The sequence below is a fragment of the Nuphar pumila genome, chromosome 10, assembly GCF_984573655.1.
Source record: "Nuphar pumila chromosome 10, dmNupPumi1.hap1.1, whole genome shotgun sequence".
In the NCBI taxonomy this organism is placed as follows: domain Eukaryota; kingdom Viridiplantae; phylum Streptophyta; class Magnoliopsida; order Nymphaeales; family Nymphaeaceae; genus Nuphar; species Nuphar pumila.
This window is the reverse complement of record NC_143258.1, coordinates 75,640,853-75,668,475: the sequence shown is the minus strand read 5'-3', so window position 1 is coordinate 75,668,475 and position 27,623 is coordinate 75,640,853. Positions and strand designations below refer to the sequence as shown.

Sequence of the window (27,623 nt, the reverse complement as noted above, 5' to 3'; positions counted from 1 at the left end):
GTGAGGAAAACACAATCAAATGCTTGAACTGCCATAATGATGAAGGAACTTTAGTTTAAGTATTCCTAACAAAATAATGTCTACCCCTAGTTTCAAGAGAAGGATGCACATTATGTGGATGAGAAAATAAACCAGAAGTGTGTGTCTTCCATTCTCTGCCCCCACCATTTTATTAAATTTAAAGCAGTGTCGCATGCCTACACCCAGTTGAGTTCAGGCCCTTCCCCTTATCTACATACAAGACCACGCATAAAGCACTTCTACAAGCCCAAGTCATAGCCTCAGGTGATTTACACACATAGCAATATAGATTATCACCATGTCCTACACAGGGTAATCATCCCCGACACATAATTCAAATTACAGACCAGCAGTTCAGCAATTTGTATCATATGCGACCAAACCCTGCAACTCCGGGCCCTCCAGGCGTGGATTGTTCTCAAAGCTGCATTGCCCAAACAAGAAAGAAATAAAAAAAGAAAAAGAGGGAAGGTTACAGAGAAGTACAATAACAAACATTCTGCATAAGAAAATCTAACTAAAGATATTCAAACAACTGACACACATTGAGGTTAAGCAATACTTAATCAATTTCTAATTCTAAGGCTGATATAGATCTAGTAGCATATATAGCCCAGAAACCCACATAGGAAAAGGGAGAAGAAATTGCCTACAGTTGTTCCCACCCACCCCACCAACACAACCCCAAGTCCCCAACCCCCAAACCTTCCACAAAGAAAAAAAGTAGGGGGTGGGGGGAGAAGAACGAATCAGATTTAGTTTTGAGCTCTACTAGTAACAACCAATATCTATCAGATCATCACATTTATGCTGCAAGGTAAACAAGCACTGAAGAATGATTCATGGAGCATAACAAGTTCATGCAAACACTGGCACTCGAAAGATTTATGGTAGTATTAAATGTTAGCAGGTGTAATGCACATAACCGTTCCCAGATACATTCTGGGAACCCAAAAAGCAAAAGTAGCAGTTTGTGATATGAAAAAATTCATAATAAAGTTTGAAACCACAAATATACAAGAATATCTTCATGATTAGAATATGCATAATACATACATTACAGACTCATATAATACAGTGATATCCATATGCAACCTTCCAATGACTAAATATAAGGATTTAGACAAAACAGAAAGCAAAAATGAAGAAAATAACTACATAAAAAAAATGCTTGATAATGAAAATTATCATCATTGCATACTCACTTGCTCAAGGGGATGTGCTCAAAAGGACCATTTGTGGGAATTGTTCCACACAGATTGTTGCTAGAAACATCTCTATCAACAGGAAAAAAACACTATCAATTTTCTGTGGTACTGTTAGTGGCAGTAAAACCTAAATCAGGCCAAGACAAACCAAGAACTTACACAACTTTAAGGCTATGAATATTGGCAAGCTCCCTAGGGATTCTCCCAGTTAATTGGTTGTTGTTCAGACGTCTACACACAAATGTTACAAATAAATATCTGGAGAAAACATGTTAAGACTGCAAATAAAAGCTTAAAGTACTAACTGGAATAAAACTGTGCATGTGACCAGCTCGTGAACAAAACACTATTCCTGAGAAACATTAAAGAAATACAACGTATTGGAACTCACAGGAATACGAGAGATTTTAATTTTCCCAGTGGAGGAGGAATTGGCCCTGAAATGTTGTTGTTATATAGGTCCAAGCTCATTAGGCTCTTCAAGTTACCCAATTCAGATGGAATTGTCCCCTGAATGTTATTTTTGTAAAGTTCTCTGCATCCAAAAAACACATAGAAAGGTCAAAGAAACACAATCTGTCCCATAGAAAAATTCATGCGTAAAGACACCGTGCTAGCATAAGCACAATATCTCATATCGAAAAACATTACCAACATTCATGAAGTACAATACTCATATTCCGTTAGATGCTAGAAGCAAGATTAGTCATTATGCACATTCCAAACCTGGAAAGACCACAACTTTGGCAGAAAACAAAATCTATAATTTGTAGTTACCCATTTCAATATAATTCAACATAAGAAACTCCCTTATTTCCATGCAGAAAACCACCTGAAAAAACTTTTTAAGTAATGGAAATAACTCTTCCTAATGGATAGAGCTGCATCCCAGACAAGTGAACTGCTAATAATATAAAATTAGAACACCAAATCCAGGACTATTCTCAACAAAGATATATTGCAGGCACTAGTCATAACTGTATAAAATTTAGAAGTGTAGATGACCAAGTCACTAAATGAAGGCATGATAAAAATTGCAGGGGCAATGAGAAAAAAGGAGAAGACTCACAAATATTGCAGATGCTCAAGCTTTCCTAGCTCAGGTACCAGATGACCAGATAGGTTTGAATTCCCCAAGTCCCTGCAAAAGAAGTAAATGAAACATAGGCCAAATAACTGTTAAAATGTAAAACTGTTAATATATGTATATATAATAATATTATATTATTATATATAAATACATTTTTCATTTCTTTTTTTCTGTAATTTTTTTTCAAAGGCTTCACAAATGTGTTGTGACAACAAAAGTGCGATCTACATTGTCAGTAACAGAACATTCCACGAACGCACCAAACACATCGAAATGGATTGTCACTACGTCAGAGAGGAATATCTACACGGGATAATTGATTTGCCATGTCACTTCAGAATATCAGTTAGCAGACTTCTTTACAAAGCCTCTCGCTGCTCCCCGATTTCACTTTCTCTTAGACAAACTTTCGCTCATTGTACCGTAAGTTTGAGGGGGAGTGTTAAAATGTAAAACTGTACATATATGTATATATAATAATATTATATTATTATATATATATAAATACATTTTTCATTTCTTTCTTTTCTGTAATTTTTTTTCTTTATTTTTATTTTTTGTCTTTATGTCATCTAGTTCAGTTTGAACTAGAATGACTGTTGCTAGTCAAGTCCTGTCCAGACTTGACTAGCAATAGAGCTGTTGGACTGACACATTCCAACAGCTCTAAATAGAGTTGTTGGACTGTGCCCAACAGCTCTATTGAGTCCTCTTTCAGCTGTGTATATAAAGGGGTGCAGCCCTTCTTGTATTTTACTCCAATGCTTCTTAAGCAATTGGTTTTTCATATCAATAAAGAATACATTTTTATTTTTATTTTGTTTCCAGTTATACCCTTTTTAAGGGTTATGCTTTAGTGTCATTCTTGACACTTGCCCTTGTTAATCTAAGCTCGTGTTTCGAAGATCCCCATTTCATTTCAATAACCACCAAATTGCAAGGATGTCTGAGCAACAAAAAACACTTCAACTTACTGCAATGACATACAAGCGCACAAACCATTATACACAGGTCAATCTGTGCACACAGTGAATTGCAGACAAGATAAGACCAAAATAACTATATTTATTTTTTCACTTATTCATGATGAAATGGAACATTTGTATGTGCTGGAGGATGACTATAGAAAAACAGTATCTCATATCTGGTTTGAAGCAAGTAATAGACAAGCCAGGCAATGGATTGGAATATCAACCCTGGTCACCACACATAAAAGAAAAAAAGTACAATTTTATGTGAGAGATAATATGTATAAAAATATATATAAGGACAACAAAAGTATTTCATGTATATTCAGTTATGTAATAACCAATTGTTAGAATCAAAGCTCGATATACCTCATTAATTTCAACATGTTTATTGTCACATGTTTTGCAGGTTGATTTGATTTTTCTTAATTGATATGTATTCTATGTAATGAAGTGCCAAATGAGTGAGGCGATATCTCCAAGAGCAAGCATGAAAGCACCCACATATACAAGAAGCCACTAATGGGCAAGATTGCAACAAACCACAAAAGTGGTAAAACACACAAGATAAGGTGAAAAAATATATTCCACTCACATGAGGCTTCACAAGAAGCAATACCTTACAATGGGGAAAACCCCTTTATTTATAGACAAAAGAGGAGGCTTTGGAAGGGCTCCTAGAGGGACGTTGGAGCCCTTCCAACGTCCTTCTAGGGGGGCCTTTCCAAGGTGGAAAAGAAAGAAAATAAGAAAAGAAAAAGGAAAAGGGAAAAAGGAAGAAAAGAGAAAAAGTAAAAAAGAAAAGGAAAAATACAAGTGTGAAAATGTAAAAAGACTATTTCGCCCCTAGTGGGTATTTACAAAAAATATATATATTTATATATGTAGATAGACACATAAACATATATATGTAATATATATATATATATATATGTGTATGTGTCATGATCTATATATATAAACATATATATGTATAGCATATTTTAACACACACCCTCAAACACATGGTGAGATCACCGAGAGTTTGCTAAGAAGAAAGTAGAAACGAGGCGATGGCAAAGCTTTGGTGAAGAAGTCGGCCAACTGATACTCGGTAGGAACATATGACAGTTGAATGGTGCCCCGTAAGAACTCATCACGAACATAATGACAGTCCATCTCGATGTGCTTTGTTCGTTCATGAAAAGTGTGATTGCTGGCAATGTAGATAGAGCTCTTGTTGTCGCAGCACAACTTTGAAGGAGTTGAGAATGAGACACCCATATCTTTAAGCAAACTTTTTAACCATACAATCTCAGTGGTGGTAGTGGCCATCGCACGATACTCCGCTTTAGTAGAGGAGAGAGATACTTTTTGTTGCTTCTTACACCTCCAAGAAATAAGTGACTCTCCAAGAAACACACAATAACTTGTTGTTAAAATACGATCATCGGGGTAAACCCCCCAATTAGAGTCAGTATAAGCAAGTAAAGTAAGAGGTGAAGAGGAGGGTAAGAATAATCCGTTAGTTATGGTGTTTTTCAAATATCTGATAATCCTCATGACTACGGCCATGTGAATGGTAGAAGGAGCAGTCTGAAATTGGCTTGCACTATGAACCGCATGAGAAATATCGAGCCTGGTAATAGATAAATATGTTAGTGATCCAATCAACTGACGATAAGGCGTGTGATCTGCTAAAAGAGTGTCATCACTGGCTCTCATCTTGGCGTTGATCACTTCTGGAGTCTCTACCTTCTTGTCATCTGTCAGCCCTGACCGAGCAATAATGTCGGAGGCAAGCTTCATTTGAGAGAGAACATATCCTTTGGGGGAGTATGCAACTTCAATTCCAAAAAATACCTTAGAAAACCAAGGTCTGACATATCAAAATTTTCTTTGAGAATATTTTTAATAAGGTCAATACCCTTTTTATCATTACCTGTGATAATCATGTCATCAACATATAACAATAAAATTGTTATGTACTCATTAGAAGTTTTAACAAACAAAGCAGTATCAGTGTAACATGAGAAAAAACCATTATCAAGAACTACTTTGCTAAAAAAATCATACCAAGCTTTTGGTGATTGTTTAAGACCATATAGGGCTTTATTTAACTTTAGAATATTTCATTTACCAATTTCAAGACCTGACGGAGGATCCATAAGAACTTCTTCACATAGAGTTCCATTTAAAAATGCATTTTTAACATCAAGTTGATATATCGGCCATTGCTTAATAGAGGCTAAGGCAATTAATGTTCGCACGCTAGTCATTCTAGCTGCTGCAGTAAAGGTTTATTCATAATCAATCTCATATTCTTGGGCGTAGCCTTTTGCAACCAAACGAGCTTTGTATCTTTCTAGAGATCCATCACATTTGGTTTTGACTTTATATACCCATCTATACCCAATTGCCTTTTTTTCTAATGGTTGACGAATAATGCTCCAAGTTTGGGCTTTGTTAAGAGCCTCTAATTCAATTTTCATGGCTTCAATCCAATGTGGATGATCTTTAGCTTCTATAAATGAAGTAGGTTCATGATACGAATGTATCAACATGAGACAAGTCCTATAATTAGGTGAAAAAAATTCATAAGAAACAAATTTTTTTGGTAGCCTACTATTACGAGAAGATCTCCTAGGTTGATTGTCATCAATAGGTTCTTCTAAAGAGAAGTCTTGAGAATATCTTTCTAGGGCAGGTTGATGTTCATTTCCTAACCGCCGAGTATATACATTCATATCATTGAGGTTCTCATTTTGAGAAATATTACCATGTGATGGTGTATCATTATGATGTAAAATGTCATCACAAGTATTATCGCAAATAATTGCATTTGGGGACTCAATTCTAGGAGCTAAGTCAAACAGGAAGGAATAATCAATGTCTTCTCTAAATGTGTGGATATCAAAACCATTTTGTTCTTCAAGAAAGTTTACATTTATTGACACATAGAGTTTATCGTTTCGAATATCATAGCATCTATAACCTTTTTTATTTTCACCATAGCCAATGAACACACATTCAAGAGCTTTGGGTGATAATTTATCTTGTCCTTGAACAAGCACAAAACATTTACATCCAAAGATCCTTAGTCTATTAAAATCTGGAGTAATTTTAAATAATTTTTTAAAAGGTGATACATTTTTTAAGGAAGAAGAGGGCATACAATTGATGAGATATGTTGCGGTAAGAAGAGATTCGGCCCAAAAGTTTTTAGGAACATTTTTAGAGACAATAAGTGTTCTTGTAGTTTTGATTAAATGTCTATGTTTCCTTTCCACAAGACCATTTTGTTGCGAAGTTTTAGGGCAAGATCGTTGGTGCAAAATTCCATTTATTTTCAAATGAAAATCTTTAGACATGTACTCACCTCCAGAATCATATCTAAATATAGCTATGTTGTTTTGAAATTGATTTTGAATAAGAACATGGAATTCTTTAAAATTAGTGAAGACATCGGATTTGTTTTTAATAATGTATACCCAAGTATATCTAGTAAAGTCATCAATGAAAGTAAGATAGTAGGAATAACCCCCTTTAGACATAACGGGTGTCGTCCCCCATACATCGGAATGCACAAGTTCAAAAGGTCTTTTTGACAGAAAATTACTATGAATACGGAAGCGAATGAATTTTTCCAAGAATACAATCATTACATGTAAATGTACTTGTATTACAAAATTTTTCCAAAAAAAGTACAACTTGGAAATACTAGGATGTTCAAGCCTCTTATGTCAAGTCTCAATATATTTAGATTGAACATGATTACAAAATGATTTGGATGGCAAAGACAAAAAATCTATATAATAAAGATCCCCTCTTCTATGTCCTTGCCCAATCCGCTTCGCGGACCGGAGATCCTGTACATAGCAATGGGCAGGTAAAAAAGTGACATCACATTCAAAATCGGTAATTTGAGAAACGGAGAAAAGATTTAAATTAAGTTTTAGAATAATTCGGATTTTGGGAACAAAAAAATCTTTGTTTTGGTTATAAGTTTTCTCAAGGTTTTCAATGCCTTCAACATCCAGGGATGTTCCATCGGCGGTGGAAACATATGATTTAAATTTATTGAGACTTGGTTTTGACAAAAGTGATGCATTTGGAGTCATATGCACCCGAGTCAAGAATTCAAGAGGTCATAACTGGAAAAGAGGAGATGGCGGCACTGGAAGTGGAGGATGAGGATGATGATGTAGAGGAGTTTATCTTTATAAATTGTTGAAGAGTTAAGGTAAGATGAGCGATGGACTCCTTTATGTCTTCATCCTTCTTTGAATCTTCATTTGTGTTTGGAGGAATTTCACCAACGGAAGCCACCTTCTTCTTGAATTTGGGGCAATCCGGACGAATATGGTCCGGTTCATTACAATTATGACAAATGATTTTTCTTCCTCCACCACCACTATTCTTCCAAAAATGGGGTGGTTTATATGACCTTACATTGTTGTCGGGTCTAGACACGGCATGAACTTCATCATCTTTTTTCAAGGCCAAACGAGTTTCTTCTTGACATAAGTCGGCCAAAATGTCACTTAGAGGAGTAGAAACCCTATGAAGAAGGGAACCTCTAAGTTGCTCAAATTCGGGACGAAGTCCATGAATAAATTGGAAAAACCTCTCTTTTTTCATTTGCTCTTGCCTCATGGCAATAGCACTACCTTCCCATTGAGGTTCGAGAAGAACAAGTTCATCCCATAAAGAAGATAGGGCACTATAATAGTCCCTAATACTCATATCACCTTGTTTGGTAGCTCTTACCTTTTCTTGTAGAAAGAAATGCCTAGCAAGGTCTCTTTGAGTGTACATGCCTTTCATAAAGAACCAAACTTCATTAGCCTTCTTGAACTTTGCAAGATTTGCACAAATTTTTAATTCGACATTATTCATGAACCATGCTAGAATTTTAGCAAGCTCACTTTCCCAATCTTTCATTTTTTAAAGAGAAGTCAAGAATAGCCTTCTCTTTTTCCTCTTCGTTTAAAGCTCTTTCCTCATTTCCTTCAAACTTAGTTAACTTCAATTGTGGTTCCGGAATGGTTCCACACACATAACCCCAAAGTTTTTTACCTTTGAGGTTATTTTTCATAGCGGTCGCCCATATTCGGTAATTGGTCCCATCCAATTTGAACGAGAGGTCGATTTTTGCATCCTTGTTGGCCATTTATAGAAAAAGAGTTTGAAAGCAAGAAAGAGGAGAGATATTACTTGTCAAGATAGGATCCGATGAAGCTTTCTCAACCAAGGCTCTAATACCATGTAATGAAGTGCCAAATGAGTGACGCGATATCTCCAAGAGCAAGCACGAAAGCACGCACATACACAAGAAGCCACTAATGGGCAAGATTGCAACAAACCACAAAAGTGGTAAAACACACAAGATAAGGTGAAAAAATATATTCCACTCACATGAGGCTTCACAAGAAGCAATACCTTACAATGGGGAAAACCCCCTTATTTATAGACAAAAGAGTAGGCCTTGGAAGGGTTCCTAGAGGGACGTTGGAGCCCTTCCAACGGTCATAAATATGACTGTGGGATGCTCCAACTTCCTTCTAGGGGGGCCTTTCCAAGGTGGAAAAGAAAGAAAATAAGAAAAGAGAAAGGAAAAGGGAAAAAGGAAGAAAAGAGAAAAAGGAAAAATACAAGTTGCATGAAAATGTAAAAAGACCATTTTGCCCCTAGTGGGTATTTACAAAAGAAATATATATATTTATATACGTAAATAGACACATAGACAAATATATGTAATATATATATATATATATATATATGTGTGTGTATGTGTCATGATCTATATATAGACATGTATATGTATAACATATTTTAACATTCTAAGGATGGGATAATTGTAACAAAAAATTATTGTATAATTTTTTATGATATAAAAATGCAATCAATTTAACTTTGAACAACATAACTAGATAAAAAAAATATATTTATATTTTAAAAAATTTAGTTGTTTATAGGTATTAATATTACAATTTTACTAATTAATCATGATTTATGATTTTACCAATTAACCACAATTTGACAAGGAACTTGCATGCAGTGGCGGAGCCACATTGAGGTCAGGGTGGGCATGTGCCCACCCTGACCCCATGAAAGAAGGACCAGGGTGGCAGTGCCCACCCTGATCTTTTATGCTCTCTCTCTCTCTCTCTCTCTCTCAACCCAAAAATCCCCCCAATGGAGGGGTTTGCTAGGCTGGTAAACAAGCCGACCTTGGTTCGTTAAGTCTACACTCCTGCTCTTTGTGAGCCAATCACGAGCTGACTCGTCTTCTACAAAAAATTGTTTTTTAAGCATTATTTAAAGCTTGATAATATATAAAATATATGTATAATATATATAAATATATGTTTAATCCATGTACAAAACATATATAATGTGTTTTATGTATATAATATATAATATATGTATAAATATATAATATAAAAGTATATATAAATATATAATATGTAAAATGACCTATATGAGTCAAGCCAATCGAGCTTGCCATGTTCGTGCTCTGCTCATTTACCTAATGAGCTAGCTAATTGCTTAGCTCGCTATGCTCAATTTGAGTCGAGTCGAGTCGAGTCGAGCCAAGCCAAATGACAAGCTGTTCATGTCATTTCCCACCCTTCTCCGGCCCTGCTTGCATGCCAAGGTTGATCGATTTTTATCACGATTCACTAAGGAGGGCAATTCCCTAAGAAATGTCGAGGATGAGTTTGCCTACTATGGTTGGGAGGTTCTTTTCTTCAAGCCATCAAACAAAATCAGATATTCTCCATAAAAATAACCCAGAGCCTTATTGAACATACCAAAATAATCTAGAACTACAAGATAGATGCCATAAGAATATGATCATCTCCATAGAAAAAAGGTGGGAGGGACATTATACCAAGCCAAAAGAGTTAGATTCCATAGTCTCTTTTAACCCAACTAACAAATTCAAAACTCACACAGACGAAATTAAAATTATAATAATTCGCTAGTAAGTGCTTATAAGATATATGAACAACTAAAACACCACTAAAAAAGAATCGACAACCACCGTCTACATAATATATATATATATATATATATATATATATATATATACTACATATATATATACTACATATATATATACTACATATATATATATATATACTACAAATAAAGAGGAATTATCCCCTACCCATCAAACAAAATATGATATTTTTAACACCCAACACAACAAAATCAACAAGAATCCATGAACAAGAGTACCACAAGATTCTATTCCCCACATAACCTATTCACCATATAAAAAACAAAAGAACAAGTGAAAAACAAAAAGAGCCAGTGATGGTCCTAACGCGATTATCCTGATTGCAGACTGCAGAGGGAAATTTTCTCCTAACCATCAAACAAAATACGATTTTTTTTTCAACACCGACCACAACAAAAATCAACAAAAACCCATCAACTAGAATTCCACAAGAATCTATTCCCCACATAAGCCACTCATCAGTAAAACGAAAAAGAATGAATGCAAAGCGAAAAAGGGCTACTGATAGCAAAGCTACACCCCAATACGCGATTATCCTGATTGCAGAGGAAAATTTCCTTTTACCCATCAACTACAGTATTTTTTCCAACACCCACCATGACAAAATCAACAAAAAACCATCAACTAGAGTTGCATAGAACTCTATTCCTCACATAAACCTCTCACCATTTAAAAAAGAAAAAAGAACAACTACGAAGCAAGAAGGACTAGTAATAGCAGACATACACCCTAGTAACGCGATTATCCTGGTTGCAGGTGATGTGGAACCAGGTGCAAGGGTTTACGAGCGTCGGATCCCAACTCTGCAACACGTTATCGGGATCGGTCAGGCTCCTCCGTAAAGCATAAAGGGCGTCGCCTTCAGAATTCGAGGAGGCGAGGGGCAGATGAAACAGGAAGAGGGAGATTGCGAAGCTGCACAACCAGGCAGGCGTCTCCATGGCTCTTCCCCCCAACCAAGAGGAAGAAAAAACCTTGGAATTTATGGTATTAAGATTTTGGTTGCCGGAAATTAGAGAGAGAGAGAGAGAGAGAGAGAGAGAGAGAGAGAGAGAGAGACGGCAACGGGAAAAAGGGTACCTGGTTAGGCAATGTAATATTGGGGAGGCTGGAAATTTATATATATTTTTTTGTTGGCTTGACTGTTTGAGGGCCGTAGAGAGAGAGAGAGAATCAATGTCTGAAGGAAAACCGTGTCTATCCTTATTCTAATATGGCAGTTTTTATTTGTTATTTTACTTTGCATTAAATATGCAGGAGAGAGAGTATCAATCTCTGAAGGGAAACCATGCCTTTATTATTTTAATTTGGCATTTTTTCATTTTACTTTCGTTAAAATAATAGTTTTTATATGTGCATGTCAGCCTTAGCCTGGTTGCTTTGCGTTTTTTTAACTAGCTAGTTGAAGTAGGGGATAAGAAATGGTTGTCCATTGATGGATTCCTTCAAAAAGTTGCATGGTGCATGTGTAGATCACATCCCCCCACAGCGACCAATAGCTTTCATGAGTTTGAAAAAGGAGAATTATTGCACTTCAAGAGCAGGGATGAAATGCATTCTTTTTGAGGCGCTTGTACCATTGACCTCAGTGTGATGAATTCTCTCTCTCTCTCCAAAGTGACCCAATTGTTTATTTTCTAAATTGCTCATAAGTGGAATGCTTATTAGGGCATCTTGAAGTAGTTTGGTAAAAATTAGGATTAACAATCTTGACTTGGGTCATTCACATTTAGTATTCATTAATAAGCCATAATGAAGCTTGGCATATTTTGCCTATTTGTGGACCCCATATCTGATGATAGACATACACACCTAACTTGTCTTGCTAGTCAAACCCAACCGCTTATGGCTACGAGGAAGCTGATGAAGTAAACAAATTTCGCTGGTGGCTGGCTTTTGAGGAATCTATTTCTGCATTGTGGAAAGCTTAAGTACATTGATTCCCTCAAGAAGATGGTCGGTAAGAATTATAAAAACATAAAATATTTTCATATGAAAATTTTTCCCCTTGGGAAGCGTATGTGAAGATTTTGGTTTTTCCATTTCATTCAGAATTTTCACATTTTTTCTACCCACTTTTAAACGTGCCTTATATTTGGACAAGGTTATGCGATTAGACTCCAAGGCATGCATAGGGTACTCCATACTTTGAAAATAATCCAAAAGAAAAAAAAAATTATAAAGATACGCCTCACTTTTGACCTATTTACAAAAACACTTCTGACCTTTAAAAATTTACAAACACCCGCTTTAGTTACAAAACTAAACCATGTTTTGACCTAGTGAAATTACTTCTCTGCCCTTCTCTATTTCTCTCTCAACGGTGGTGTTTGAATCTTCTATGCTTTCATGGCTACCACCACTGTTGCAACAGCAAATATACTACCAAAAATTGAGTTTTCATTAGGCGTTCAGTGTTTCTTATTATGAGGGAGAGAAAAAAAAAATGGAACACCGGTTGAAGGCCTTCAGTTGTTACTCTCCCTCTCATATTACACTTAACTTTTGGCCCATTTTCTTTTTTGTAAGGGAAAACATATCCTAAACTTCGTATTTGATAGCAGTGTTGCCAGTATCGGTGCGGGTCGGCCTTAATCGGCCAAAAAGTATCATATTGTCAGAAAATCAATATGATACTGACTTGAATCGGCTATTTTTTAATAAATATAAAAAATTAGCTTAAAATTATTTTTTAATGGCTTTAACGCATGTCACGTTATGATTGATATGTAATATTTTTAAAATTATTTTTTGGCTGATTCAGAACGATATTTACTTGAGAATTGGTATTGACTGATTCACCTAAATCCTCGGTCAAACGATACAGGTCCAATTCCGATACTGACAACATTGTTTGAGAGAGGCGCTTTCTTCCTCCATTGCTGCCATTTTTTTTGTTAAAAATTTTATATGGACTTGCTTAACTTTTGATAAAATCCATTAATATTTAAATATGATGGTAATTATGTTTGTGAATTGTTGTTTTAGTATTGCATGCAACTATTACTTATGCAAGATCTTGTTATGATTTTATCAGTTTTGATTGTCAAATGAGCTCATAAAAAAACTTATATAAATTGTATCAATTTGGACACGAGCAACATCAAAACTTTGGATAGAGTGTTTTTGATGTCTCATAAATCATGTTAAGGGTATAAGCTTGATTGAGTTAGGGTGATGTAGTGTATCTTATTTTTCTTTTGCAATAGAGTTTCTTGAATATGAGATCTTCAAGAGATAGACTTACTCACGAGTACAGAAAAATCACCTGAGAACTTGGCAGAAATCGTGGAGCATATGGTACACATGTTTGTAGTAGACCCGACATTATCTCTCTGCCAATTAGGCAATTTGATATGTGTGGGGACATGTAGCTTTATTGAGAGATAATGCCTTTGAGATAGGATTGACTATATGAAATTTTTAGTACGACGTCTTTCAATGTGATCCAAAAAACATATACTAGTAAATATTGATATATTGAGTCAAAGTTGTGGTTTGTCAAAAAGTTTTTTATAAATCTTGTTTTTTAGACATGTTTATAATTATTGTATTTGTTAAATTTAGTTTTAATATTTTTAAAATCTCTATAATTTTTAAGGTCATATTTTAATTATAAATATTACTTAATAAAAGATGACCTTGTCAATTAATAAAGTGTGGTTGGAGGTTGGCATCAACTAAGAATCATTTTCTTAAAGAGAGACTAAAGCCCCAATACCTTATAAATAAAGGGTCTCATACTAAGAAGTAATGAAAAAATACTTATGGGCAGCCTTTAATTAGCCATGTAGACAAGAGACAAGCTTAGGTCTTTCAGATGTGGTGTGCTCCTAAACCTAAGGCGAACACAAAATCTTAGCTTAATTCTATTTTGATGGTGATTAAAGTTAAAGTAAGTTGATCTAGCTTTATACTTCAGTTTTATTTTTTTTCAATCAACATGAATTTGAGAGTTTTGGCTTGTGAAAGGTATGTTATTTTTTTTTATCTTAATATCATTGTTAATTTATATATATTATTTATTCAAATTAGTGCTTGAATCTTCTACATATATTTGAGTTGGATCATACATTAAATCGGATAGTACTTGGCATAGTTAGTGCGGAAGTCATAACTTTGGAATTATATATTTGAATTCGGTGATTTTTTATGCACTGAAAAACTTATTCAATTCTCTAAATTTTGCCTTTTTAAGATAAAAACAAATTCCTCCCCTATTATGTATGAAATTACATTAAAATAAAATGATTTATGTTTTGGCATATTCGATTGCTTATTAAAATAAACTTGATCTTATTTATGATTATTGATTATGATTACATATTTGTTTCTAATTGCAAGTGTATATTGTTTGAAATTTAATATATCTAGATAAGGTTAAATGTTGCAATTGATTATTTATGATTATATATATTAATTTAAAATGTTAATTTAGTCATAAAAAAATTATTTGCATATTTAAATTAACGTGTTATATGGATCATGTATAGAAAGTGTATAATTAATCCCATTACTATGATTATTTTAAATTAAAAAAATATGTTTTTTCTTATAAAATAAGGTTATGAAATTCTTACAATTGTACGTAGACAAGTCATACTCAACTAATAAATTTTATAAAGTTTATAAATTAATTTTTAGATCGTGTCCTACCATGTTTTCCAATATTTTTATTCTTTCTTTTCTTCTCCTAATGCTTTACTAGATCTATGTGAGCATTCACTCTCTTTAGCCCTTTTGTTCCTAAATTAGGGCCTTGACTCTATTTGTGTGTGATTCCTCAAGTTACAGACCCTGATTGTTGATTGAGGGCACATTCTAGCATTTGAGAGGTGTTATGTGCTACAAGGAGAAAGAGAGAGACTTGTTTAACCTAGGTTTAGAGAAAGATAATTAGAATAAAGATAAGGGCAATAGAGTAATTTTATTATGTCATACCAGGTCATAGCCAGTTGAGTCAAGAGAGGCGCGTGACTTTGAGAATTAGTTTCTTAACTCAAGCAGGTATTGTTAAAATTCTTAAAGTTAGAAATGTTTTTGTAAATAAGTAAAAATTCAATCGTGTTTTGTAAATTTTTTGAAAGGAAAGAATATATGTGTTTTCAGATCGTATGATGAGCTCTATCTCTAGTCAAGTCAAGTCAATGTCAAAAGATAAGGGAGGGAAGGGAGCGCAATTTCCGATGCAGACATATGTAGAGGTGACATTGTATGCATCGAATGAGGTTGGTGAGAAGACTGATCACTTGATCTTTCCTTCTTCTTCTTCTTTTTTTCTACCATGTTCCTCATTGTTGCATACTTTGATAAGAGTCAAATCCCAACAACTTTACTGATGGCTTGTTTTATGGGAGTAATAGCAATAGATTCCTTTCTTGCTTTATTGAAGGCTGATCTTCTTTTTTGAAAACAGCAATAGATTCAATATGGGATTAATAACAAGTTTTCTAAACTTTCAAACAAGCAAGGAAATGGAACCCTTCAACGTGAAACTGAAGTTAATTAATTTTGGGGGCAAGATCAGCCTCTAGTAAATATTGTTGAAATTCCAAGAAGGATAGTTACAAATGCATATGAATAAGATTTGGATCTGCCAAAGGCTTTCATGGAAATGTTTGCACCATGTGTAGGAGAAACCAGAACCAATTGGAAAACCTGGTGAACCTGGATCAGAGTTCAAATATGGATCTGAATCCTGCTTGTACCACTTCCTAATAAAATACATCAGTATTTCTCTTAGATCCAGGTACTAATCCAGGTATAGAGGGGACCAAATTTCAAACCCCAAGTAATAGATAGGTCCTAACCAGATTTATCACCTAGCCATTGTCCTAAACGGTCCTAAATGGTGTAGTTACAAGTATTGGATTAGTATAAACTAATAGTTGTTTTGGTTTAACTTATCAAGAAACATGTATTAATTAAATTAAGTGGTTTTCATGTTAAAATTTGTTTTTAGATCGATAAAATTCAATGAAAGTATAGTGCACTAAAACTTGATAATAAAATAAAATTTATTTGGTTTTTTTTAAGGTAAGGATTAATGTTTCATTTCATTAGCAAAAATCTCAGCCATACAGAAAAGTTGGTCCAAGAGAAGTCAACCATAAGAGAGTTCAACAATTGTGGGTTGCATTTAAAAAGAGGAGCCAACGAGTCCCAAGATTTATCACTCCACAATGCAAACAGCCCACAAGTACATATGATCCAACAACACCATAGAAATTTTCAACGCTCACTATGATGAAAATCAGGAGGTCCATGTATTAGATCTCTACCTCACGACTCCCCCTGATGATATCATAATAGGCACGGTAGTAGACTGTGTTGTTGTAAATAGGGATTGCGTGAACATACACTACCAAAATAGGAGTTTACCTGTTTCTTCAGCCTTGAAACATAAACATCTTACACAGTATGCAGCCCGAGACGATCTGGACGACTGACACCCAAATTATGCAGTTGAGAGTGCCGACAACTCCAGGATCAAGGTAGTGCTTCCAAAGTATTATGGTCATTTTTCGGTTGATCGAATGCAATGTGTTGGAACCTGATGGTTTCAAAATCCGGTATGAGTTGACTCACTGGATCGAATGAGGGGCATGTGCTAGAAGGATGACTCAAACCTTCATCTATTCTGTAGACTAGATTGGCAAGCACATGCTGAAGACTAGGATTTACGTGGTTCGACAGAGGTGCCCACATCCACGGGTAACTTGCTATATATCACACTCTCTTTTTATTATTTTCGCATATGCATCCATGAGGTACATAGGGAAATAAATACAGGGGTGTCACAGTAGAGAAGGAGGAGGTTACAATGATAATCCACATTTGGCTGGAGTCCGGGAGATACCCACCGAAGGCCTTGGGGACCCGAGATATGAGAGACACCCGGAGAGAGGAGGATAGCCTGGATGATATCTTTAACACTCCCCCTCAAGTGGGGCGTGTATGTCTATACAACCCCACTTGCTTAGGAGATTTTTGAGTCTGTCCCGAGTTAGACCCTTTGTTAGTCTGTCTGCCACTGCCAGCTGATCTTGGCTCTTGGTGTAAGGAGTACAAATTTCCTTTTTTCTGCACCTTTTCTCTGATGTAATGATAATCAATTTCGATGTGTTTTGTGCGCTCGTGGAAGACGGGGTTGGCGGCTATGTGAATCGCTGCCTAGTTGTCGCAATGCATGGAAATGGGTGACGCTGGGTTGAATCACATCTCATTGAGGAGGGCCTTGGTCCAAGTAAGTTCGTTGGTTGCGGTAGCCATGGCCCGGTATTCGGATTCTGCGCTCGACCTGGAGACAGTCCCTTGTTTTTTTGCTCTGCCATGAGACGAGGTTGCCCCCTACGAATACATAGTAGCTGGTAGTGGATTTCCTGTTGACGTCCCCATCCCAGTTAGCGTCAGAGTATCCTTCTATGTTGATGTGCCCATTTCTCCTGAACCAGATACCTTGCCCAGGTGACTTCTTTAGGTACTTTAGTATGCGGTCCCCTGCTTTTTGATGTCCCTTAGTGGGAGAATGCATATGTTGAATGGGCGCATTGACCGCATGAGTGATGTATGGCCTTATCACGGTCAGGTGGAGTAGCTTTCTTACCAAACGTTGGTATCTCTGGGTGTCGATTAGGGGTTCGTCATCCTCTTTGACGGACTTGTAGTTGATCTCGATTGGTGTCTCGATGGGTCTACACCCTAAGTTTTCGGTTTCTCTTAGAATGTCAAAAGTGTACTTCCTTTGGCAAAGGAAAACTCCCCTATTTGAGTGAGCGAACTCGATTCCGAGAAAGTACCTTAGTTTCCCCAAGTCCTTGATGTCGAAGGCGGTGGATAAAAACCTTTTTGCTTCTACGATTTCATCATTGTCGTTCCCAATCACTATTATGTTGTCAACATATACCAAGATGATCGTGAGCTTGTCAACTTTCCTTTTGAAGAATACTAAATTGTCAGCATGGCTGCGATAGTATCCCTCTTGTTTTAGGGCGCTGCTCAGTTTGGAGTGCCAGGCTCTAGGCAATTGCTTCAGACCATAGATGGCCTTGTGAAGTTTGCAAACTATTGATGGGTCTCTTTATTTTGGATGTCCCAAGGGAAGCTTCATATATACTTTCTCGTCAAGTTTGTCTTAGAGCAAGGCGTTCTTTACATCAAGTTGATAGAGGGGCCATTTAAAGTTGCATGCTATTGATAGGAGGACTCTTACCATGTTCATTTTTGCCACTGGAGCGAATGTTTCCTCGTAGTCTAGCCATTGAGTTTGGGTGTATCTTTTAGCTATGAGACGGGTTTTGTGTTGTTCTATGTGTCTGCCGCTCCTGTATTTGATCTTGAAAGTCCATCTGCATCCTACTACCTTCTTCCCTTTGGGTAAAGTGGTGATCTCCCATGTTCGGTTCTTGTGAAGAGCGTCTAGCTCCTCCATTATTGCTCGGGTCCATATGGGAGATGCTTTTGCCTCTTCGAAGGATGAGGGTTCTTTGTTGCGGTTGACGCTGATGAGAAAGGCCTTGTAGTTTTTTGACAGGTGCTTATAGGAAATTTGGTTTTCCTATGATGTAATCATTGAAATGACTTGGCTGACGTGTTTCACATTGAGATCTCCTTGTCTGGATTTGAGCAGGTTCATTGATGGGTCCAGTGTCTTCGCCCCCTTCTTGAGAGGTGAGATGATGAGTGTCACGCCCTTCTATTGCAGTATTGACATAGTCATTGCATTCAAGGTTGGGAAGGACTATCTCCCCTTGCGATGAGGTGTGCTCTTGAACCTATTCAAAGAAGGGAGTGTCTTCGTTGAATTTAATGTCCCGAATGATGAACATTCTGTTCTCATGGGTGTTAAGACAACAATATCCTCTTTTTGAGGTAGAGTATCTGAGAAATATACATTTTAAGACACACTTGCTCAACTTGTCCCGCTTGTTCTTGTGTATAAATGTGTACACGGTGCAGCCGAAAGTTCTCATGTGGTTGACACTCAATTTATGTCCCTTAAGTGTTTCTAGGGGAGATTTTCCTTGGAGTCTCTTACTTGGGAGACGGTTGATGGTGTAGCACGCGCACATGAGTGCATCACTCCAGTAGGGTTTTGGGACATTCATCTGAAATAGGAGGGATCGAGTCATCTCAAGCAGGTGGCAGTTTTTTCTCTCAGCCACGCCGTTCTGCTGAGGTGCTTCGACGCAGATGAACTGGTGATTGAGACCACTCTCGTTCTCGAAGGCCTTGAACCTTTCATTTTTATATTATGTACCATTGTCAGTCCGTAAAGCCTTGATGTGACTCCCATATTGAGTTCTCACCATGTTGTAGAAATTTTTGAATTTGTCGAAAACTTCATCTTTGAACCTTAACAGATAGAGCCACATGACCTTGGTGTGGTCGTCTATGAAGAAAAGGTAGTATCTAAAACTGGAGTGAGAAGTGACAGAGGCAGGCCCCCATGTGTCAGAGTGCACACTATCAAATGGTTTTATTGCGGTGTTTTCAGAGACAGGAAAAGGAACCCGTGTCATTTTTGCAAATTGATAAATACCACATAAATGAGAGTCAAATTTCAACCCTGGGATTATGGAGGATAGAGTTTTATGAGATGGATGTCTGAGGCGTCTGTGTCACCGATTGGAGTCGTCTTCCCTTCTAGTTAGGTGAGCTCTTACTTCCTGAGGGATGATGTATAGCCCATTGGTGAGCTTTCCCTCACCAATCCTCTTTTTCATCAAAATTTCCTGAAATACAACATCAGTGGGGGAGAAGATAACCCTGCAATTAAGATCTTGAGTGATGTGAGCCACAGACAGAAGGTTTGATGTCAGTTTTGGCATATACAGAACATTTGAGTGATTCTTGGAATTGAAGAAGTGAGTTTTACTGATGCTTGGAGTACTCATGGATGACCCATCGACAATAGTGATCCCACTTATGTCCCCTGGAGTTTTAATGTCATGTAGATTGGTAGTGGTATGGGTTATATGTTCGAGCGCTCCGAAGTTGACAATCCAACTCTCAGAATGACTACCGTTAGAGAAGAGATCGTTACCTGGTTTGTCCACTGCGTTGGATGAAGCTGCCACAACGGGATTAGACTTCGGCTTGGACTCTTGATTTAGATTCTTAATGAGGTCGGTGAGGGCCTCTAGAGTTAGGGGTGTCCCCGGTTTCTCACTGACGGCGACCTGCGCATTGGTCAGGTCTTTTGGCCTGCTAGGTCTTTCGTGGAGGAACCAACACCTCTCCTTCGTGTGACCGTCCTTCTTGCAGTGTGAGCTTTGAGTGCACCTGTTGTTTCCCTTCTTCAACCAGTGTTCCTCTCGTTTGGGGTTGGGTGTGGAAGCGGCGATGAAGACGGCCCTATCAGATCTCTCCTTGTTGTTGGTATTCTCTGATTTTTGGTTCATTACCCGACGCCAAGACTCTTCGCGCATAACAGTAGAGCATACACAGTTAATTGATGGCAGCTCACGGGCCATAAGGATTTGATTGTGTATGGCCTCGTATTCTGGTATGAGGCCTACAAGGAACTAGAATATTTTTTTGTGTTCCTTCAGTTTCTTTTGGCCGATGGCGTCGGAGTATTGCGCTGTGTAGGAGTCCATCTCATCCCACATGTTTCGAAGCTTGCTGAGATATTCACTTAGTGGATTATTGTTCTTCTTGAGGAGGTGGATATCCTGCGCCTGTTGGTACATTCTTGCGATGTTATTCTATTCGTTGTACAGTTCGTGCGCTATCTCCCAGATTTTCCTTGCTGTATCCAGGAATATGAATCCCTCGGTGAACTTGGGCTCCATAGAGTTCAGGAGCCATGACATGACTAGGTCATTGAACGACCTCCATTCGTCGTATTTTGAGTCGATGATGTTTGGTGCAGGTGTCTTCCCATTTACGTAGCCGATTTTTTTTTTTTCGCTCAGGTATAGTAGCACTGATTTTGACCATGTGAGGTAGTTGGGTCTGTTGAGGAGGATCGATGTAATTCTTACATTGGGGTTGATCTGGTCATGGGCAATGGCTTTCTCTAAGGGCTTTGTCATTCTTTTCGATGAGGTTCTTTCGTCGTTGGACATGCTGGATGGGGAGAGCGCTGGATCAGGCTACAGTTTAGCCTGCTCTGATACCATGTAGACTAGAGTGGCAAGCACATGCTGAAGACCAGGATTTACGTGGTTCGGCAGAGGTGCCTACTTCCACGGGTAAATCGCTATCACACTCTCTCTTTTTATTATTTTCGCATATGCATTCATGAGGTACATAGGGGAATAAATACAGTGTCACGGTAGAGAAGGAGGAGGTTACAATGATAATCCACATTTAGCTGGAGTCTAGGAAATACCCATCGAAGGCCTTGGGGACCCGAGATATGGGCGATATGGAGAGATACCCGGAGAGAGGAGGATAGCCTGGCTGATATTTGAAAAACACATGCTCTATTCGTTGAGTTATTTCGGCTCATTTCTGCTAGTGTGGCTTTCCACAATCTTTTAACTGAACTACCGTAGCCATGGTCTTCATTTATAGGCATTTCTGAGGATTGTATTTAATCTACTACTAATAAGATAAAATCCGGTAATCCCCCTTACGTACATCTCATAAAGCATCTGGTATAATGTTGAAGAGCAATCCCTCTCCTCTGTCAATTGCTTAAAAAAATTGTTCCAACACTATAAATTTAATGACTTACATGACGAAGATAATCATTATTCTAAAACTGTTTCTTTTATGCCTATGCTAAGCACAATTCACTATCATTAAGCTAAAGTGAAGGTTGCGTCTATACAATGTTGAAAGAGACAACATGACCACCATTTGTGTCTTTTGGGATTGTTCTTTTTGCTTTATCCTCTAATATTTTTAAATGGTCAACCGTGTTTGTGACTTTGGCCCCACTTGATATGTGCACACCTTAGTGATTTTGCAACTTTCATTGCCTCCCCAAACGCGATTAAGGATAGCCCTAGGTCACCTTAAACGTGATCAAGTTCGTGAATTCCGAACGATATTTATTTATTTATTTATTTTGGATAGGTAAAAGAAAAACCGCCATCACCGATCGCACATTCGATTGGTATAACCTTTAAGGTCCTCCTACCCACCGAGACTTCGACTTTGCAGCAAGGGACGCCTTTCCATGGTTTTTAAGAAAGCGATCATCCCATGTCAAGTGTCAAACCAATGTCACTTTAATCGGGGTGCAAACAGATTGGATATACAATGAAATATCTGATCTGAGTCTGACATATTATTTTCGAATTTGGATCCTTTAAGTAAAATCTAAATGTGCATTCAGATCATATTAGGATTTGTTCAATTGAATTACTCTGGCATTTAGGTCAGTTTTAGACCAGCATTTTAAGTCAGAGTTGGAATTAATCTTAATCAAAATCAGACCTGATTTTATTTTTTACATATAAATAGTTTGCTTTGATTTTATTTTTTCTGGATCCAATGTATTTTGAATTCATATTCGTCTTTATCTCACCGGATATTGATCTAGATTCAGATTTACTATTTATATTTTTTACTCAAATTCAGATTTAGCAACTCCTGGCTAATACATCCATTGAAGGGGTTGTCTGCGTGGCCAGCGAGGTGATTGTGAAGGTGTTGAGGTGAATACCATGTTGGTACACAAGTCTGTCTTCTGTTTGCAAAGCTGGGCCATGTAAGGCAGGGTGGTCATGGGGCCCACCCGAGATTTTTTCTCGCATAGGCAAGGGTTCGTCATCATAATAAAAAAATTTTATTTTTGCAAATGAGTCAAGTAAATAAACCTATGGGATCAAAATTATCAATTTACTCTGCCCTGATTTCCTTGTTTCCAACAATAAACTGATTGACAAACAAAAACCTCGTAAATCTTAAACACGTGGCAAGTGGCAGCATTGAACATGTGACATGTTTTTAAAGGTAAACAAAATAAAATAAGAAAAAATGTCGCATGCATTTTTGTATGGGTAACATGGTAAATTTACTCTATAATCAACATTTTTTTTTGAAATACTCTACAACCAAGTTTAACCTAACGTTACCAAGGGTGGCAGAGAAATTGGGTTATGTATATATATTTTTTATGAAAGGCAAGCTGGGGGTAAAAGCCGATCCCTACCAGAATAACCGCGGCCCCAAGGGATTTGATCCTTGGCTTTCAGCTTGACACAGGGCCCCGCTTGGGTTATTTGGATTCGGTACAAACATTTATACTAGAATCTAGTTTGAATCTCACGATGCATGTTGTTTTGACACAATCTAACCTCATAGATATATTCAACATACTTGATTTAGTAGGCATCTACTCTTGGATCATGTTTTTTTTTTACAGAAAAAATGTTTTTAGTCAAAAAAAATTAAGGCCTTAGTAGTCATTGATTTTTAGATGGTCGAAAAAATCTATATACAAGTTGGAATCCGGCAATCCAAAGGCCAATGGATAGATTCCCCTCAAAGTTCCGATGGATAGATTCTTTTACCAACCCTCAACCCCATTCATTCGTTAGAACAACCTCCATTGAGCCTATGCACCAATCATTTTTGTATTCTCTTTCTAGAAAAGAAACCCTTGTTTTGGGAAGCAGATCAGGTCATGCTAAAAATGTGCATTTTTGCTCATGCGGACATCTTGGCCGTTTGTTTGCATTTTGGATGAATGCCACGTGGTTTTGTTGACTTTTGAGCTTTTTAAAATGCAAATCGGATGGCCACGATGTCCGCATGAGCAAAAACGCTCATTTTCAGCATGACCTGATCTGCTTCCCTTGTTTTGTGTAAACAAGATTTGGCTAAGGATTGCTCATTTTTAATTTCAGGGTTTCTCTGAATTTGAAAGTTACCACTTAATAGGTTTTCATACCAAGCCTTAATACAATCAAGTCTGTAGTGTCTACCAATTTCACCACATCCCCCTTCATTTTGAGGTCGAGATCCTTGTGATTCCATCATCCTCTTTCCTTTCTGTTGGAACTATTGAATTCATTAAATACCATTTTGATATCGAAAAAAAATACCTGCTCCTATTTTTTACCCCTTTCAGCTCTATCGTATCCATGTTTGGTTCAATCATAAAAAAAATGAATCTATGATTGATGCATCCACAATTTAATATAGATAGCTATATCCTACATATATCTCTACCTCTCTTCTATGCATTTTTTTTGCTCGATCTTAAAGTGGAATGGTCAATATTCTTATTCTTTTTCCTATCTTTATGAATAAAATCAAATGAGAGAAAGCATAATCTCATTATAATCCAGATTAAGTATTAGATGGTCATTTTTTGAAGTCTCAAAATCAAAAGAACATGGAAACACATAAGAACTCTTGAATGAAAATTAAAAAGAAATTAACTTCAGTTCTTTTGAAAATGGTAAGATCTTTGACGGGTTGATCTGTATCATCTTGACTTGGTTCTGCTTCTTCTCTTTTTGTATTTTCTTTTCTATTTTAACAATACTGAGTTGGGTTCTTATCCTACCAGTATCAAATAGAACATGTTGAAAAAGATTTTTTTCATATGGTACCTGCTCCATTTAGATCAAGACAGATTTTATGAAACCATGTGCTATGACTCAAATCTGTAGTTTTTTATAGGAGCAGCTCACAATGGAATCCAACTTTTCTCATTATTTTTGTATCCATAATAGTACGAAAAGAAGGCTTGGCTCTGGTTTGTTCAGGAATAGTAAAATAGTGGCGTTGAGTTTCTCAATCCTTTAACTTAAGATTAGTCAATTCTATTTTTCAATGGGGGGAAAGAAGGGATATAACTCAATGGTAGAGTGTCACCTTTACATGGTGAAAGTCATACGCTCGAGCCTAATTATGACTAAACCCAATGTAAGCTTTTTTTATTTTGACTTGCTCCCCTGTCGTGATTGAATGAGATAAGAGGCTTGTGGGATTGACGTGAAAGAGTAGGGATGACCATATTGTTGGGAGCAAACTCCATGCTAATATAAAATGCATGGATACAAGTTATGCTTTAGGATGAAAGACGATTGTGAATCAGCTTTGCCCACGAAGAAGGAAGTTATAAGTAATGCAACTATGAATCTTATGGAGAGTTTGATCCTGTCTCAGGATGAACGTTGGTGGCATGTTGGACACGAAGTAGTGTTTTCAGTGGCAGACAAGTAACGCATAAGAACCTACCCTTGGGAGGAGGACAATAGTTGGAAATGACTAGATAATACCCTATAGGTTGAGGAGTAAAATGAGGAATATGCCCAAGGAAGGACTCATGTCTAATTAGCTAGTTGGTGAGATAGCTTATCAAGGCTATGATCAGTAGCTACTTCGAGAGGATGATCAACCACACTGGGATTGAGACACGATACACTCGTGCAAGAGGCAGCATTGTAGTTGCGATGGGGAAAGCCTAACAAAGCAATATCGCATGAAGGTAGAAGGTCTAAGAGTCATAAACTTCATTTCCTAGAAAAGAAGCAATGACAATATTTGAGGAATAAGCATCGGATATATCTGTACCAGCAACCGCAGTAAGACAGAGGATGCAAGAGTTGCCCGAAATGATTGGGTGTAAAGCGTCTCTAGGTAGGTGGTAGTTGCCAAATCCAGAATTTGGCAGCTGCCACTTCTTGAAATGCTACTCTCCATCCCTGCTATAAGTTTTCAAATGGCCTAACTATATATTAATTAAGATAAAAAAAAACTTGATAGGAATTTGAAAAAGACTACAAATTACAAAGCATGGCTACTCCTTGAGGGCAAGGGGTAAGCCTATGAACTTTTACTCGTAGCACTGCCAGGTCTCTGTGTTCATGGTGGCAGTTTCTCCATGTAAATATAAAAAAAAAGACTAAAAATTACATTTACAAAAAAAAAACCCAAGTTACTATCAAAATGAAAGTTGAAAAGGAAAATGGTTCTCTCCGAAAACCGAACCGCTCCAGTGAAAGTAAAGAGGCAAAAACCAACGGCTATCTCCCTCGTTTGAAAATTTGAATTCCCCTTTTTTGGCACACTCTCTACCATGAACCTCGTATATATCAGATTGCCTATGAGATGCCCACTACATCCTCCTCACCGTTGAAGTTGCTACATCTATTAGATTTGTCTCCAAAATTCCTGGACGCCCTTAGGATTCATGCACAGATCATCATCAATGGCCTCCATGAACACCCCATCATCCTCCGGAAACTCGTATCCTTTTTCGCGCTCTCGACTTCCGGCCATCTCGTCCATGCACTCCTTATCTTCTCCCAAATCAAGCGACCAGGAATGTTCATCTGGAACACCCTCATCAAAGCCTACTCTAGAGCCCTACCTCATCAAAATGCACTCTTTCTTTACAAACAGATGCTCCATTCTAGTACTCCACCCAATAATTACACATTCCCTTTCTTGGCCAATTCATGTGCAAGATGCCCGACCCCGGCATTTGGCAGGCAGGTTCACTCACACATTATAAAGAATGGGTTCGATTCCGATTTGTTTGTCGCGAACTCTATGATGCATATTTACTCTGTCTTTGGTGATATGGATTCTGCACGCCAACTGTTTGATGGTAGCCCAACAAGATATGTATTTTCCTTCAACACCATAATCACTGGCCATTCTCATAGCGATAACCCCGTGTATGCATTGGCTGTGTTCAGAGAGATGAAGATTGTGGGTATTGAACCTGATGAATACACTATCGTGGGTCTGCTCTCGGCATGTGCGAAGCTCGGAGATGCATGAACGGGGAAGCAGATTCATTTGTTGATCTGAAAGAATTCGGAGATTGATAAGGATTTAATCCTAGAAAGTGCTGTGGTTGATATGTATGCAAAATTGGGGTTAAGCTGTTCTGCAGGATGAGAAAGAAGAGCCCGATGCCATGGAGCTCTATGGTGTCTGGATATGGGAAGAACGGAGAGATCGAGAAAGCACGGGTGTTGTTTGATGACATGCCCGAAGGAGACCCTGTGACACGGACAGCCATGATCAGTGGTTATTCTCAAGCAAGGTATTTTCTAGAGGCATTGCAACTCTTTGAGAAAATGGAGAATGAAGGCTTTGAGTTAGATGAAGTAACTTTGGTTTGTGTGCTTTCTGCACGTGCTGGCCTTGGTGCAATAGATATGGCAAGAAGCTTCATGGTTATATTAAGAACTTGTCAATCGAGCAGAATTGGGTTCTTGCTACTGCTCTTGTGGATATGCATGCCAAGTGTGGATGCATAGAAACGGCTCTAGATGTTTTTCATGGAGTTTCAGATGATAAAAGGAGTCTCTCCCTCTTCAGTGTCATAATTTCTGGCCTAGCCCAACATGGGCAGGGAAAGAAGGCACTTGAGCTTCTTGGTGACATGGAAGATGCAGGTG

At 37.4% G+C, this 27,623-nt stretch overlaps 2 protein-coding genes across 2 annotated transcripts; one reads left to right on the top strand and one right to left on the bottom strand.

The window, feature by feature from the left end:
• Positions 1 to 142: 142 nt before the first annotated feature.
• On the bottom strand, positions 143 to 11,494 carry LOC149826862 (leucine-rich repeat protein 1-like). The gene is made up of 6 exons (XM_090019007.1): positions 11,023 to 11,494; positions 2,299 to 2,370; positions 1,621 to 1,764; positions 1,389 to 1,460; positions 1,227 to 1,298; positions 143 to 445 (listed from the first exon to the last, which is right to left on the bottom strand). Exons 1-6 carry the CDS (start codon positions 11,235 to 11,237, stop codon positions 376 to 378), a joined length of 645 nt encoding a protein of 214 aa, XP_089875133.1. The 5' UTR covers positions 11,238 to 11,494; the 3' UTR covers positions 143 to 375.
• A 14,825-nt stretch (positions 11,495 to 26,319) lies between these two features.
• On the top strand, positions 26,320 to 26,997 carry LOC149826861 (pentatricopeptide repeat-containing protein At2g22410, mitochondrial-like). Its single transcript, XM_090018389.1, has one exon. It carries the CDS (start codon positions 26,320 to 26,322, stop codon positions 26,995 to 26,997), a length of 678 nt encoding a protein of 225 aa, XP_089874515.1.
• Positions 26,998 to 27,623: the final 626 nt, after the last annotated feature.

Coding starts and splice junctions, on each gene's coding strand:
- LOC149826862 (XM_090019007.1), bottom strand. CDS start 11,237: ATGGAGACGCCTGCCTGGTTGTGCAGCTTCGCAATCTCCCTCTTCCTG. Junction 1,461..1,620: donor TTAAAATCTCTCGTATTCCT/GTGAGTTCCAAT, acceptor ATTTGTGTGTAG/ACGTCTGAACAACAACCAAT. Junction 446..1,226: donor GAGCACATCCCCTTGAGCAA/GTGAGTATGCAA, acceptor TGGGCAATGCAG/CTTTGAGAACAATCCACGCC.
- LOC149826861 (XM_090018389.1), top strand. CDS start 26,320: ATGCCCACTACATCCTCCTCACCGTTGAAGTTGCTACATCTATTAGAT.